We start from the raw sequence: 17509 nt of genomic DNA, 5'->3' as shown, positions 1-17509 counted from the left end.
AATTTCGGAGGACTATGTGTTGTATACGACAGCTGATTGGGATGGAAGGTAAGGACTAGGGGGCTTCTGTCTCTAGGGGGAGGGGGAGCAAGGGTAGAGCTGCGGGATACCGAGGAAACACGAGTGAGGGCCTCATCTATGATGGGAGAGGGGAACCCCCGTTCCCTAAAGAAGGAGGACATCTCGGATGTTCTAGTATGGAACGCCTCATCTTGGGCGCAGATGCGGCGTAGACGGAGGAATTGGGAGTAGGGGACAGAGTCTTTGCAGGAAGCACGGTGGGAAGAAGTGTAGTCGAGATAGTTGTGGGAGTCAGTGGGTTTGTAATGGACGTTAGTCAATAGTCTATTTCCTGTGATGGAGACGGTGAGATCAAGAAAGGGGAGGGAGGTGGCGGAGATGGTCCAAATAAATTTGAGTGCTGGGTGAAGATTGGTGGTGAAGTTGGTGGAGTTCTGCATGGGTGCAGCACCGATGGGTAGAGTTGGGGGATAGGGCCAGTGTAGGCCTGGAACAGGGATTGTTCAACGTACCCTACAAAGAGGCAGGCATAGCTGGGGCCCATGCGGGTGCCCATAGCTATGCCTTGGATTTGGAGGAAGTGGGAGGGGTCAAAGGAGAAGCTGTTGAGTGTGAGGGTTCTGCGGTCGAGTAACGGAGGGCTTTAAGGCCTTCCTGTTGGGGGATGGAGGTGTAGAGTGACTGAACTTCCATAGTAAAGATGAGGGAATGGGGGCTCGGATGTCATTAAAGAGACAAAGGGCATGTGGGGTATCTTGGATATAGGTCGGGAGAGATTGGACCAGGATGGAGTCAAGGTACTTGTCTTTGGAAGGCAGACAGCCAGGTGATGAAATCGGTAATGGTGTTTGAGATTGGTGCTCATCTGTGGGACCATGTATAAATTGTCTTCTTTGGAGATCATATTCCCATCGCATGTCCATTGTCACAGAGAATTGTCGTTAAGTACTTGTGCTTCATCGTCAACTGTGTAAAATTGATTTTGTAACAACCTCTGATATTTTGCAGCATAGAGGCAAAGTTATTGGTTAATAATCTCGAGGCCTGGAAAGTGATCCAAGGCGTGGTAAATTGTCTCTTGGCAGCTGTCAATTTAAATTCAGCAGATCAAAAATGGAGTAGAAACTAGTCACCATCCCCACGGAATTACTGAATTATCACAATATAAACAACACAGCTCACTAATGTCCACGAGAGGACAAAGTTTGATGTCCTCAATTGACCACCAGACATTTTTTAACTGAATTGACCTGGTTAACTGTGACTGGGGCAGAATTTGAGATGAGCATGAAATGTTTCCCCAGCTGGCAGCACCCACATCCTCGTACTACACTTGAAAATAATGGGCTTGTACACTCTGGAGTTTAGAAGGATGAGAGGGGATCTCATTGAAACATATAAGATTGTTAAGGTCTTGGACACACTAGAGGCAGGAAACATGTTCCCAATGTTGGGGGAGTCCAGAACCAGGGGCCACACACAGTTTAAGAATAAGGAGTAAGCCATTTAGAACGGAGACGAGGAAACGCTTTTTCTCACAGAGAGTGGTGAGTCTGTGGAATTCTCTGCCTCAGAGGGCAGTGGAGGCAGGTTCTCTGGATGCTTTCAAGAGAGAGCTAGATTGGGCTCTTAAAGATAGCGGAGTCAGGGGATATGGGGAGAAGGCAGGAACGGGGTACTGATTGGGGATGATCAGCCATGATCACATTGAATGGCGGTGCTGGCTCGAAGGGCCGAATGGCCTCTACTCCTGCACCTATTGTCTATTGTCTATAATGTAATTATGAATTATTTCCTTTTTTAAATCAGAATCTTCCCCCACCTCCTGAAAGCATTTGTTCTAGGTTGGGACATTGTAAACTTTGGCAGTGCCCTGGAACTTGTGTAAGTTTGTCAGCTGTTGACCGACTGATAGCCTATTTACTTGCGGGGGGGGGGACATTGCAGCTATTTTGATTTTGATTTTGATCTTGTGTGATGTTGTGGTTGGATATTTGACTGGGACCTGGTGGCAATTGTAGTTTGATTAAAAATAGGTGGCGCAGCGGTGGAGTTAATGCCTTATAACGCCAGAGACCCAGGTTGAGTCCTAACTGGGGGTGCTGTCTATGTGGAGTTTGTACGTTCTCCCCTTGACCTGCATGGATTTCCTCCAGGTGCTCCGGTTTATTCCCACACTTCACAGGTTTGTAGGCTAATTAGCTACAGTGAAATTGTAAATTGTCCTTGGCGTGTGGGATAGTATTAATATGTGGGGATCTCTGGCCGGCACAAACTCGATGGGCTGAACGGCCTGTTTCAGCGCTGTATCTCTAAACAAAACTAAACTAATCTAAAGAATACACTAAATATTCCCCTTCTACCCCCATCCCCTCAGTACCCTGGAAAAAATCAAGCAGGTTGTTGGAGCAGTCACTTTTTTCAAGTCTGCGGGATATAATACTCGGGTTGTTTGAGGAGAATAATCCATCTGCTAAGCAAAACATCTGATATAATTAACCATATAACAATATAACAATTACAGCACAGAAACAGGCCATCTCGGCCCTACAAGTCCATGCAGAACAAATTTTTTTTTCCCCTTAGTCCCACCTGCCTGCACTCATACCATAACCCTCCATTCCCTTCTCATCCATATGCCTATCCAATTTATTTTTAAATGATACCAATGAACCTGCCTCCACCACTTCCACTGGAAGCTCATTCCACACCGCTACCACTCTCTGCGTAAAGAAGTTCCCCCTCATATTACCCCTAAACTTCTGTCCCTTAATTCTTCATGTCCTCTTGTTTGAATCTTCCCTATTCTCAAAGGGAAAAGCTTGTCCACATCAACTATGTCTATCCCTCTCATCATTTTAAATACCTCTATCAAGTCCCCCCTTAACCTTCTGCGCTCCAAAGAATAAAGACATAACTTATTCAACCTTTCTCTGTAACTTAGTTGTTGAAACCCAGGCAACATTCTAGTAAATCTCCTCTGCGCTCTCTCTATTTTGTTGACATCCTTCCTATAATTGGGCGACCAAAATTGTACACCATACTCCAGAATTGGCCTCACCAATGCCTTGTACAATTTTAACATAGTTTTTAACATTACCATTTTAACATAATTTTTAACATTACCCCGCAGATTTGTGACCATTTGATATTCCGTTTGTCTCGCAATCTGGCATATTCATGTTTGTGAAAATATTCATTTGATAGAAAAATGGAATGATAGCAAAAAAAAAGGCATTGAAAGCTCATTGATGTGAGCTCTTCTCTTAATAAGTAACTTGCTGATGTTGTAACAGTTGTTTGTAGTGCCTCATCAAACAACAAATCCCAAGGTCATTGTATAATAAAGCATATTATTAGTTATAAATGACAATTGCAAGAATGCAGATCCTGTTTGGTGCATTGTAGGACAGTGAAGGCCTGGAGAAGTGACACGTGTTTTTTCTCAAATTGAAATTGCGTTAGGTTCCAGATTCACTTTGCAATTCCATAATATTAGCATTCACTGTTCATGATATATGGAGGAAGTGGTGTGCTTTTAAAGTGAGGCCAAATATACCATCTCCTAGGGGATGCAAGAGACACCAAGGCATTTGTCAGGATTAGGGGCTCTGCTGGTATTTTTGTCAATATTTACTGTTTCAACCACCCCCACCAAATCGAACGATTTAAAAAAATCTTATTATGCTTGTTGGCCCTTCCGGTGCATAAATTAGCCGTAATGTTTTTGAAAACAGCAGTCCCATCTTTTTTTTTTAAGCATTAACAATTAATTCATTGACTGAATTCATTAAAAAAAAAATGTAAATACACTCATTCATTCAAGTTGTGTGGCATCAACATCTGTGGGGCTAATTGAATACAACTTTGAAAAATGTTGTGCACCCACTTATCCCAAATAGAAACATAGACAATAGGTGCAGGAGTAGGCCATTCGGCCCTTCGAGCCTGCACCGCCATTCAATATGATCATGGCTGATCATCCAACTCAGTATCCCGTACCTGCCTTCTCTCCATACCCTCTGACCCCCTTAGCCACAAGGGCCACATCTAACTCCCTCTTAAATATAGCCAATGAACTGGCCTCGACTACCCTCTGCGGCAGAGAGTTCCAGAGATTCACCACTCTCTGTGTGAAAAAAGTTCTTCTCATCTCGGTTTTAAAGGATTTCCCCCTTATCCTTAAGCTGTGACCCCTTGTCCTGGACTTCCCCAACATCGGGAGCAATCTTCCTGCATCTAGCCTGTCCAACCCCTTAAGAATTTTGTAAGTTTCTATAAGATCCCCTCTCAATCTCCTAAATTCTAGAGAGTATAAACCAAGTCTATCCAGTCTTTCTTCATAAGACAGTCCTGACATCCCAGGAATCAGTCTGGTGAACCTTCTCTGCACTCTCTCTATGGCAATAATGTCCTTCCTCAGATTTGGAGACCAAAACTGTACGCAATACTCCAGGTGTGGTCTCACCAAGACCCTGTACAACTGCAGTAGAACCTCCCTGCTCCTATACTCAAATCCTTTTGCTATGAAAGCTAACATACCATTCGCTTTCTTCACTGCCTGCTGCAAATATACTGATGCAGGGCTTTAGGAACAAGAACCTTGATCAGGGAAAGGAACATTGGTCATGATATCTAGCCCAGATTATCAACCAAGGTGTGTAGGTAGTAAGGGGCTGCAGATGCTGGTTTAAACCCGAGACAGTCACAAAAAGCGGGAGTAACTCAGCGGGCCAGGCAGCATCTCTGGAGAGAAGGAATGGGTGACCTTTTGGGTCCGACGAAGGGTCTCGACCCAAAACGTCACCCATTCCTTCTCTCCAGAGATGCTGCCTGTCCTGCTGAGTTACCCCAGCTTTTTGTGTGTCTGTCTTACCGACCAAGGTCTTTTGTCTGTGAATCTACTTGGACATTTGCACTGCTACTGTATGTATTTATTCTCTCAGTTGGCACTGGGTTGTGTGTTTCATGAAAAGGGAATCAAGGCAGGTGGGTGACCACGTTTGGAGAAAAATGGTGACAGTATTACTTGTAAAAATGAGTCCCCTTAAGACCCTGCACTTGGTGTGGGTGCGGCAATTGTGCTTTTATTGCAGCCATAAGAATCATGATCCAGTTGTAAATATTCTTGCAAGCAAGATAAAGAAATGACCAAAGGAAATTTACTAGCACAGTGTTGGTTTCATCCACCGCAACTTTTGTTTTCGGTTTTGAACAATCTGGATTTTGTTTACGCACGATAACACAGTGAGCGTATTAGTTCTGCGGTAAATAATTGTAATGGTGCTGAAACTTCAACAGCATTTTCCTCTTGTTTTCAGGCATGGAAAAAGCGCTGGTTTATACTTCGAAGTGGCCGTCTGACAGGAGACCCGGATGTGTTGGAATACTACAAGAATGACCATGCACGAAAACCCATTCGCGTCATTGACTTGAATCTCTGCGAGCAAGTGGATGCTGGGCTGTCCTTTAACAAGAAGGACCTTGAGAACAGTTACATTTTTGATATTAAAACCATCGACCGTGTCTTCTACCTGGTAGCTGACACTGAAGAAGAAATGAATAAGTGGGTCCGGTGCATCTGTGACATCTGTGGGTTCAATCCTACCGATGAGGGTTAGTGTCTTATCTTTGTTTATTTTGGGCTGCGTTACTTTTCATGGCAAACTTCCATCGCCTGCTCCGTAGAAGAAATGGGCAGATCACTTTGAGGCCGACTTGTTTGTAAATTAAACGGCATCTGAAAAGTTGGGGTGGGACATAATTAAATCTAGTCGTGATGTTCTAGTGCAAGAACACTGGATACAATAAGCCACAAGTAAGTGATGGGCATATTGGGACACAATGCAAACTGCAGTTCCTGTTGTTAGTAGCTGTGTAACTCCAGAACCAGGGGCCACAGTCTTAGAATAAAAGGGAGGTCATTTAAGACTGAGGTGAGAAAAAAACGTTTTCACCCAGAGAGTTGTGAATTTATGGAATTCCCTGTCACATTGGAGGCCAAGTCACTGGATGGATTTAAGAAAGAGTTAGTAGAGCTCTAGGGGCTATTGGAGTCGAGGGAGATGGGGAGAAGGCAGGCACAGGTTATTGATAGGGGCCATGATCACAATGAATGGCGGTGCTGGCTCAAAGGGCCGAATGGCCTCCTCCTGCACCTATTTTCTATGTTTCTATGTAACGACCACCCAAGGGGACCAGTGATATTCATATCTTCTGAGATTTTAATGTTTGAAGCTGTTTGATAGATGATTATTTCATTCAAGAGACTAAGAACATTTCAAATTTAACATTCGAAGTTCATGTTGAGGTCTCTCTCTACATAGAACTTCTCTGCACAACAGACGGGTTAGTTGCAATCTTTTACATTTAGTTTGTATTTGATCAAATTGAACAGTTTATAAAAACTTAGCTTTATGTTCCTGCGAATCATCGCTGAAATATAAGCAGTCTATGTCTGTGCTAATGGCTAGAAATTATGCCTTGCAACTCTTAGTAAAGATTATTAATAATGATAAAAACAGTGGCCCTAATACTAATTCCTGAGATGTCCAGTCGTATCAGCCCAACAAAATCTACCCTGTGATGTCAGTAATTCAGTAATTAATCATATCTATGTCATTAACTAAGTCATCAACAACTAAGTTACAGAGATAGGTTGAATAAGTTAGGTCTTTATTCTCTGGAGCGCAGAAGGTTAAGGGGGGACTTGATAGAGGTCTTTAAAATGATGAGAGGGATAGATAGAGTTGATGTGGACAGGTTTTTCCCTTTGAGAATAGGGAAGATTCAAACAAGAGGACATGACTTCAGAATTAAGTGACAGAAGTTTAGGGGTAACATGAGGGGGAACTTCTTTACTCAGAGAGTGGTAGCGGTGTGGAATGAGCTTCCAGTGGAAGTGGTGGAGGCAGGTTCGTTGGTATCATTTAAAAATAAAATAGGCATATGGATGAGAAGGGAATGGCGGGTTATGATATGAGGTGGGACTAAGGGAAAATAATTGTTCGGCACAGACTTGTAGGGCCGAGATGGCCTGTTTCCGTGCTGTAATTGTTATATGGTTATATGGTTATTAATGTTCCTATTTTGCCATGCGTTTCGACTTTGTTAATAAGTCTACTTTGTGACACATCAAAAAGCCTTCATGAAGTTCATGTTCATCACATCAGCTGTAATACATTCGTCAACTCTTCAAAACAAGATCCCATCAATTTGGTTAAACACTATATGCCCTTTAGAAATCCACAGTGGTTTTACTTAATGAATCCATTTGGCTGTAGATGAGTATCAATCCTAAACGGGATCAATGTTTCTAAAAGCTTTCCCACCACGGGTGTCATATTAACTGACCTGCTGTGCTGGGTTTAAGCTTGCACCGTAGTTTAGTTTTGAATACAGCATGGAAACAAACCTTTTGGCTCACCGAGTCCACAGCGACCATTGGTCACCAACACACCAGTTCTGTGTTAATCCACCACTAGGGGCAAGTTACAGATGCCATCTATATATATATATATTTTACTAAAACTCTGTTCTTGACCGGTTTTGTTTTTTTGTGCTGCGGTTTCCGAGAGAACGCCGCCACCTACAGCCGTCATTTTTGGCCACCTCGCTCAGAGACCCCCTCCGCCGTATGTGTGCCGAGGATTTTTCCCGTAGATGAAAGTGGTGGCGGCAGGTTCGTTGGTATCATTTAAAAATAAATTGGATAGGCATATGGATGAGAAGAGAATGGAGGGTTATGGTATGAGTGCAGGCAGGTGGGACTAAGGGAAAAAAAGTTGTTCGGCACGGACTTGTAGGGCCGAGATGGCCTGTTTCCGTGCTGTAATTGTTATATGGTTATATGGTTAATTAACGACTTGACTTCTAATTTTGTTATTTTAACTTTAGATTCCTTTTTCATAGCTATCCTATTTTTTTATTTTTTTGTTAAAGCCTGGCAAACGGTTAGATCAAATGATCTGCCACGATGAATTTCAGACTTGCAGAATGTAAAGGCACTGCAGAGCATGACTTTCAAATCTTAAAAAACTCAAATAGAACTCTTGAGTTACATCACAGTGACTCCTTGTACCTAAAACAACCCTCTAGCAGCGAGACATCAAAGTCAGTGTCGTGAAAGGTGCAGAAGGGGCTAAAGTTCTATTTATTCATTCGCCATTGAAGGAATGTTTAGTGCAGTGAGAGTCAATGTTTAACATCAGCGTGGTTGTGTGGGATATTGTCAAGTCAAGTCACATTTATTTATATAGCACATTTAAAAAACAACTCTCGTTGGCCAAAGTGCTTTACATTTGTTATAAGAATAGTGTAAACAAACAAACTACATACATATATGCATATAGCCCTCGCTCAGTGGACGTCAGGAAAGGCTTGGGAGTATAGATAGGTTTTTAGTCGACTTAAAGGAGTCGATGGAGGGGGCAGTTCTGATGGGAAGGGGGATGCTGTTCCACAGTCTAGGAGCTGCAACCGCAAAGGCACGGTCGCCCCTGAGCTTATGCCTAGACCGCGGGATGTTCAGCAGCCCCAAGTCGGCCGATCTGAGGGACCTGGAGGTGGAGTGGTGGGTGAGAAGACTTTTAATGTAGGAGGGGGCAAGCCCATTGAGGGCTTTGTAGACATAGAGGAGGGTCTTGAAATGTATACGGAACCGCACAGGGAGCCAGTGGAGAGAGGCCAGGATCGGGGTGATGTGGTCCCTTTTTCGGGTGCCCGTCAGGAGTTTCGCTGCGGCGTTTTGGACCAGTTGCAGGCGGGACAGGGAAGATTGGCTGATGCCAGTGTTGGGTTCACAGTATAGAACACATATTGAGTTCTAATCTGCTCTGTGGAGCTCTGTAAATGCTGGTACTTGCACAGCTGATAGACATGTTTCTCCCTAATCTCAGACGATTATTCCTAATCAGAGTGAATGTCCAGTTGGAATGGCTTTTCCATAGATCTAACATTTCTAGTTGTGGGAATTTGTCAATGAGTTATAGAAATGACTTGGATAAAGGCTCCATTTGTTGGGTTGCTAAATTGGCAGGCCATGCAAAGATAGGTAAGAAAGTAAGCTGGAAAAAGGATGCAAGAAGCTACAAGGGGGTTTACATAGATGATGCAAGTGGGCAAAGATGTAGAAAATGGTGAATAATATGAGGAAATGAAGCTGTCCATTTTAGCAGCAAGAAGTGCTGAAGCATATTATAAATAGGTTGGGTGAGTGCAGAGGAATCTGGCGTTATTGTGCAGGATTCCATCAAGTCTAATGTACAAGTTCCATCCAATTATGGAAGAGCAACTATAGGGACTTAGCAGGTCAGGCAGCATCTGCGGAGGGAAATGGGCAGGCAACGTTTTGGGTTGAGACCCTACATCTAGACTGAAAGAGGAGAAGGGGCAAGAATAAAGTGGTGGGAGGATAAGTGGGGCAAGAGCTGGCTGATGTTTAGAAGGATGAGAGGGCATCTCATTGAAACATATAAGATTGTTAAGGGCTTGGACACACTAGAGGCAGGAAACATGTTCCTGGTGTTGGGGGAGTCCAGAACCAGGGGCCACACACAGTTTAAGAATAAGGAGTAAGCCATTTAGAACGGAGATGAGGAAACACTTTTTCTCACAGAGAGTGGTGAGTCTGTGGAATTCTCTGCCTCAGAGGGCGGTGGAGGCAGGTTCTCTGGATGTTTTCAAGAGAGAGCTAGATAGGGCTCTTAAAAATAGCGGAGTTAAGGGATATGAGGAGAAGGCAGGAACGGGGTACTGATTGGGGATGATCAGCCATGATCACATTGAATGGTGGTGCTGGCTCGAAGGGCCAAATGGCCTACTCCTGCACCTGTCTATTGTCTATTGTGATAGGTGAGTGTGGGTGAGGAGGAGTCCATTGGTGGATAATGGTCAGGTGGGAGAGGGAATCTGTGAAGATAGCCACAGAGGCTGGCAGAAGATGTGAAAACACAAGGCTGCAGATGCCGGAATAGTCACAACAGCATGGAAACAAGCCCTTCAGCCCAACACATCCGTGTGTACAAGATGCCCCGTCTCAGCCACTCGCATTGTCCTGTGTTTGGCCCATACACCTCTAAACTTTTCCTACCCATTTATCTGTCCAAGTGTCTTTCAAATGCTGTTGCATTACTGGTCTCAACTATCTCCTCATCCCGCTCGTTCCATGTACCCACCACCCTCTGAGTGAAAAAGTTATCCATTAGGTTCTATTAATTAGACAACAGGTGCAGGAGGAGGCCATTTGGCCCTTCGAGCCAGCACCGCCCTTCAATGTGATCATGGCTGATCATCCCCAATCAGGTTTACAAGGTTAATTCCCGGGACTGTCATATGCTGAGAGAATGGAGCAGCTGGGCTTGTACACTCTGGAGTTTAGAAGGATGAGAGGAGATCTCATTGAAACATACAAGTTTGTTAAGGGCTTGGACACGCTAGAGGCAGGAAACATGTTCCCAATGTTTGGGGGAGTCCAGAACCAGGGGCCACACAGTTTAAGAATAAGGAGTAAACCATTTAGAACGGAGACGAGGAAACACTTTTTCTCACAGAGAGTGGTGAGTCTGTGGAATTCTCTGCCTCAGAGGGCGGTGGAGGCAGGTTCTCTGGATGTTTTCAAGAGAGAGCTAGATAGGGCTCTTAGAAATAGCGGAGTTAAGGGATATGAGGAGAAGGCAGGAACGGGGTACTGATTGGGGATGATCAGCCATGATCACATTGAATGGCGGTGCTGGCTCGAAGGGCCAAATGGCCTCTACTCCTGCACCTATTGTCTATTGTTGTTGACATTAAGTAGATGAGATCTTTTCTCTTGAAATATGGTACATGTACAATCTCTCTGATGCAATGGTGGGTAGCAAATTGTGAGAAGGCATTGATCTTCTGTAACTGCTGGGGGGAAATGCTGTAGTGAGGATGTCACGGAGATGATGGCCATGGAAAGGGCATTCCAGGCTCAGCATTTTTCTGCAATGGTTCACATATCCCCGTTACAGCTGGGAAATGCGAGTGTGAGTAAAACTGATCCTGCAAATCCTTCTTCAGTCTGAAGAAGGATTTCGGCCCGAAACGTTGCCTATTTCCTTCGCTCCGTAGATGCTGCTGCACCCGCTGAGTTTCTCCAGCACTTTTGTGTTCCTGCAAATACATTGTTCTCCAGTGAGGCCCAAGGCATTGTGTTGTCTCAGCCCCGATGTGCCATGCCTTTATCTCCTGTCCCGAGGCCTCCAACCGCAGTGACCAGTCAGGACCATAATGATGCCTCACTGATTAAATGTGGTCACCACTGAGGCACTCATGGAATGAGGATTTAAGCCGCAAAGCACCAGAGAAGATGCGCATTGTTAGTTTTGGCACACTGTGTGGACTTCAGGAACTGCTCTGAAGCTGCTCTGGCAGGTTTCTTGTGTCAACATCATCTGTTCAATGAGCAAAGAAAGTAACAACTACCTCTGCAGATGCTGTCTGACCTGCTCAGTTCTTCCAGTAGCTTCCCTTTATATTTCCATCGATGTCTGGTCATTGCAGCCTTGAGATCCAATTTACATTTATAGGGTCAAAGTTGGGTCTAGCATGAATAATGCCGTTAGAGGCATAGCTTGTTGCCAGGATTAGTGCATTCTACTTGTGTGGATCATGGGTGCCTAAAAAATGAACTCAATTGATCCAATTCCTAGCTGTGAACTGTTCATCTCTGTGCCAATATGTGTCACAGTCACACTCCCAGACTCAGATAATCCCAAGGTTACACAAAAAAGCTGGAGAAACTCAGCGGGTGAATTCTCTAGGCCCTCACCCCCTCATCTTCACCATGGACGTCCAATCACTGTACACCTCCATCCCCCACCACGATGGTCTCATAAAAAATCCGGAGACAGATAATCCCAAACTGTTTTTTATCTGGTAATAAACTACTGAGGTATTGAAATACACAAAATTGCTGCATAAACTCAGCGGGTGCAGCAGCATCTATGGAGCGAAGGAAATAGGCAACGTTTCGGGCCGAACCCCTTCTTCAGAGGTATTGAAATGCTTGTTGCTTTCCATCCAGAGATACTTTAGTACGGACCAGTTTGAACTAGAGTTCATTGGATATTCAACCGTGAAGTACGATCATAGTTTTTTGCAATTTTTTGTTTTGCGGCAGCCAGCCAGCCATTATTTAATGTAGGAATCCTGGCGGCTGACCTGTGTACGGAATATCTCTTGTCCTACAGTTGTACAATTCTGGTCCTACAGAGATTAACTATGCAGGTGTAGGGCCTGGTGTTACCGTGCTGAAAGTGGTAACAATGCTGAGGACTGAAGGGCCTGTCCCACTTACGTGTCCCTGGCATGCAAATTACACAACCTCGTGGTCACGTTGAGGCGCACGGGCATCGTATGGCCATGCGGGGCCGGTCCCACTGAGAAGCGCGGAGAGGTATGTAGTTGTGCGCGACATCGCGCGGGGCTCCGAAATTTTTGTAGTGAACGAAATCTACGCGCGCCAACGGCCTGTCGCGGAACTGACGGCCAAAGTGGGACAGGCCCAAGACCCTGGCGTGACGCAACGTCTCACCTCCAACAGCAGCAGAAGCCGGCAAACGATCGCCGAACTCGGCCTGGGGCTCACGGCCGTTGCGGTCCGGATCCGCCCCCACTTCTACTCCCAGAGCGGGGCCAAGAAAATTGAAGATGGACACAAAATGCTGGAGTAACTCAGCGGGACCGGCAGCATCTCTGGAGAGAAGCAATGGGTGACGTTTCGGGTCAAGACCCTTCTTTCAGACTGAAGAAGAGTCTCGACCCGAAACGTCACCCATTGCTTCTCTCCTGAGATGCTGCCGGTCCCGCTGAGTTACTCAAGCTTTGTGTCCATCTTCAAATGACGGCACCCGCTCCAGACGACTGTGCGTACGCATGTAATCGCGCCCGACCTTCGTGGGACCGTCGCCGCTCAACGCGACCACGAGGTCACGTAATTTGCGTGCCAAGGACACGTAAGTGGGACAGGGGCTTTACTTCACGCAGTAGTTTTCTCACGGATCGGGTTGTGTGATGTGAAGAGCAACCTGCAAGACCTGGTGTTGGATTTGTGTGGGTTTCCGGCACAACAGTGCACAGCAGCAGTGAGGGTGAGCAGGAGATGGCTGCAGGTTCCTGGCACAGCAGCACCATCCACAATGTATCTCTTCCTGCATTAATGACCCTTTTTAGTTCTCTCATTCCTGGAGCTGATCCAGTGCCCTAAGTGCAATATTGGCGTCCTGCAGGTTTAATGTTGTGGTTTTGTCATTTACCTCAGGTGGACTATCTGGGGCCTTTGCTCAGTTAATAGATGGGTGCATGTATGGAATGGGCTGCCAGAAGTAGTTGAGGCAGGTATGTTTATAACGTTAAAAAGACACTTGGAAAGCTAGGGAAAGTTTGGAGGGATGATGGGTCAGGTGCAGGTTATTTGTCACATGTATCTAGATACTTAGACACCTTTTGTTTTTGCAAACAATATACAAAGTACACAAAGACTCGCCAAAGGTGCGCATTAAAGTCATGTTAGGCCGCCTTTGTTATCGGCATGCCACCTCCTCCCCTCTCGGGTCCAATTTTGTTCTTGTTCCCCCCCCGCCAAATCCATCGTTCCTCTTGGTGGTTGCACCCCCCGGGTGCGGCCCAAGTGCGCTCACCCCCCGCGGCCCGTAGGCAGCACCGCGGTGCGTGGACTAAGTGGGACTAGCTTAATTAAACAACTTTGGTCCTCATAATCTGAGGAAAGACGTTCTTGCCACAGAGGGAGCACAGAGAAGGTTCACCAGACTGATTCCTGGGATGGCAGGACTTTCATATCAAGAAAGACAGGATAGACTCGGCTTGTACTCGCTAGAATTTAGAAGATTGAGGGGGGGATCTTGTAGAAACTTACAAAATTCTTAAGGGGTTGGGCAGGCTAGATGCAGGAAGATTGTTCCCGATGTTGGGGAAGTCGAGAACAAGGGGGTCACAGTTTAAGGATAAGGGGGAAATCTTTAAGGACCGAGATGAGAAAAGCATTTTTCACACAGAGAGTGGTGAATCTGTGGAATTCTCTTCCATAGAAGGTAGTTGAGGCCACAGTTCATTGGCTATATTTAAGAGGGAGTTAGATGTGGCCCTTGTGGCTAAAGGGATCAGGGGGTATGGAGAGAAGGCAGGTACAGGATACTGAGTTGGATGATCAGCCATGATCATATTGAATGGCGAATGGTGCAGGCTCGAAGGGCCGAATGGCCTCTACTCCTGCACCTATTGTCTATGTTTCTATAAAGGAGTTGGGTCGAAGGGCCTGTTTCCATGCAGTATAGGCTACATGACTCTATAACTGAAATATTTTTAGATCAATGTATATAAAAAGAGAAAGATAAACGATAGTGATATGCATTTCGTTGTCTCTGTACTGTACACTGACAATGACAATTAAAATTGAATCTGAATCTGAATCTGATATGATACGGAACAAGACACGTTACTACAGTTAGTGTTTAGAATGAGATCATTGCACACATTGTATAACCATCCAGCCAAAGGCATGGGGCATTGGCAACTAGTATTAAGCTTCCCTTTTGCTAACGTGCTTTAGGTTATTTCTCAACTTGCTATTTATACGCTTAGGATGTCTCACGGTTTTACAGAACCTCTGGATTGTTTTGAATTAAGCATACTTATACAGTCCACACGGCTGCCAATCTATTTCTAGCCGGCCACATAAACATTAAATACAATTTGTTTACTAGCAGATCTGTTTTTAGTTCAGTCAACTGAGGACATTTGCAGAACAGCCTTCCCTTTAGAGCCAGCTTCCCTGGGAACGTTCAGCTACCTGGAGAAACAGCGCAGGGCTCTGTTTAATATGTTCCTCTGTGGGGGCCTTCTCCAGTGCTGGAGTGCCGCCTTAGTAATGTGTTTACATTTGTGCAAGAATCTCAGGAGGGGGACAGATTTCACTCGGTTCTTTTACAGACTTCTGGAAGTGCAACTAACTCAGCTAGGTTTTACTGAAATTGACAAATATCTGCATTTTGTAGATCAAATCTAGTGAATCACAGGAGATGAGCTATTGACTAGAAATAAACAGCTGACGCCAGATAAATGGATCCACTGCTCAGATTGGAATTATCTTTCACTGGTTTGTTCCTAGATTGTGCCATGATATATGTATTTTTATATCTATTTATTTTTACTGCACACTGAATGGACACTGGTTGAGCAACGTTTTTTTGTTTCCTCTGGGTATGTGAATACTCAGGAAATGACAATAAAGATATACAATACAATACAATACAATGCAATGCTCTGAATTCATCAACCGAGTAAAATCTATTCACAAACAGCTATTTTACTGTCCTGGATATTGATTCCGGCATTGAACGCATCACTTATCTTTTTAGGAATAAGCAACAGCTTGTAAGTGGTGATTCGTTGCCACATTTGAAATTGGTTATGAGAAAATGATTGATCAGCAAACTTCCACAAAGTAGTGAGTGAGTGCAGTCCACACAACTCTGGCAAATACCTCTCCTGTGTATGCCGCTACATCTTGCTGGTACTTAGGACTGTGCCAAAACTAGTCCTTTGATAAATGCCATATGTTATCTCAGATTCAATAAATGTCGTTTCCAAGTTAATTCTAATGAAGTCCTGCGTGCAGTACGCCCTTGATAGCCACTTTGTGAGAAAAAACGTTTTCACCCAGAGAGTTGTGAATTTGTGGAATTCCCTGCCACAGAGGGCAGTGGAGGCCAAGTCACTGGATGGATTTAAGAGAGAGTTAGATAGAGCTCTAGGGGCTAGCGGAGTCAAGGGATATGGGGAGAAGGCAGGCACGGGTTATTGATAGGGGATGATCGGCCGTGATCACAATGAATGGCGGTGCTGGCTCGAAGGGCCGAATGGCCTCCTCCTGCACCTATTTTCTATGTTTATATGAGCAGTATGAGCATAATGTCCAGGGACTAACTCTACTGAACCACTCTACTGTCTTTTTTTAAATTGCTGTTTTTTTCCCTTTTTCCTTCCGCCCACAATATTTAATATGTAAAAGAATATGTGATTCTGTTCCATTCTGTTGTAGTTTGTTTGGTTGGTTGTTTGTTTGTTTGTTTGTCTTTTGCACAAAGTCCGCGAGCATCGCCACTTTTCATTTCACTGCACATCTCGTATGTGTATGTGACGAATAAACTTGACTTGACTTGATGTCATTCCCCTCGTCTGCCAACACCAAATGTTGTCCACATGGGCTTTAGATCTAACCCCTAACATTTCGAGGTGACCTGTTAGTCCAGTTTTGAATTCTTGAAGGGATTAGAAGACTTCCTGTCTATGTTTTAAGAATCTTTTCCAAACCTGTTTAGGACGACTTCACGGGGTGGTGCAGCGGTAGAGTTGCTGCTTTACAGCGTTAGGGACCACGGGTTGGATCTTAACCACGGGCGCTGTCTGTACGCGGTTTGTACTTGCGTGGGCTTTCCCGTAACTTGCATGGAGTTTCTCCGAGATCTCCAGTTTCCTCCCACACTCCCAAGATGTGCAGGTCTGAGGGTTACTTGGCTTAATATAATTGTGAATTGTCCCTAGTGTGTGTAAGGTAGTGTCAGGATAGTGTAAGTGTGTGCGGTTCGCTGGTGGTTGCGGACACAGTGGGCCAAAGGGCCTTTTTCGGTGCTGTATCTCTAAACTAAACTCATTGAAACATATAGGATTGTTATGGGCTTGGACACACTAGAGGCAGGAAACATGTTCCCGATGTTGGGGGAGTCCAGAACCAGGCGCCACACAGTTTAAGAATAAGGAGTAAGCCATTTAGAACGGAGACGAGGAAACACGTTTTCACACAGAGAGTGGTGAGTGTGTTGAATTCTCTGCCTTAGAGGGCGGTGGAGGCAGGTTCTCTGGATGCTTTCAAGAGAGAGCTAGATAGGGCTCTTAAAAATAGCGGAGTCAGGGGATATGGGGAGAAGGCAGGAACGGGGTACTGATTGGGGATGATCAGCCATGATCACATTGAATGGCGGTGCTGGCTCGAAGGGCCGAATGTCTGTTGTCTATTGTCTAAACTAAACGAGTATTTAAAAAGTGATGTATATTTCAAGTAGTAGATTACTCAAACGTGGAATCAGTCTGAAGAAGGGTCCCAACCTGAAACCTTGCCAGTCTCTTCCCTCCACTGATGCCACCTGACCCTGTGAGTGTCTCAAGCATTTTGAGTTTTGCTCACAATCCACCAGCCACTATTAGAAGGGAGCCAGTTGTCGCTGCCAGTGTGTGTGCCACCAAACACATCAAATAGTTGGAAGCCTATCAACATTTTCTTCCACCAGCAGCAAGCAGCAATCTTCCTCTTTTTCCTAGCAGAAAAGCTGTGCCTTCCTCTCCCCACCACCCACCCCTCCACCCCCAATCCCTAGTAGATGATGCAGTCCATTCAACACAAAAACTGGATTTGTATCCTTCCTTGCAGCACTTAGTACCTTTTCAT

The 17509-nt window shown here is 45.0% G+C and overlaps 1 protein-coding gene across 1 annotated transcript in view; it reads left to right on the top strand.

Annotated features, from left to right (window-relative positions):
- The window catches only part of gab1 (GRB2-associated binding protein 1), a 316599-nt gene that overhangs the window by 208582 nt on the left and 90508 nt on the right, over positions 1-17509 (top strand). The window contains exons 5-6 of the mRNA XM_055637022.1: positions 1030-1087; positions 5343-5637. Coding sequence (XP_055492997.1) covers positions 1030-1087; positions 5343-5637 — 353 coding nt within the window. The remainder of the gene's footprint in view (positions 1-1029; positions 1088-5342; positions 5638-17509) is intronic.

Source organism: Leucoraja erinacea, chromosome 1 (assembly GCF_028641065.1).
Source record: "Leucoraja erinacea ecotype New England chromosome 1, Leri_hhj_1, whole genome shotgun sequence".
In the NCBI taxonomy this organism is placed as follows: domain Eukaryota; kingdom Metazoa; phylum Chordata; class Chondrichthyes; order Rajiformes; family Rajidae; genus Leucoraja; species Leucoraja erinaceus.
The sequence above is the reverse complement of the archived record's forward strand: the minus strand, read 5'-3'. Positions and strand labels throughout refer to the sequence as shown.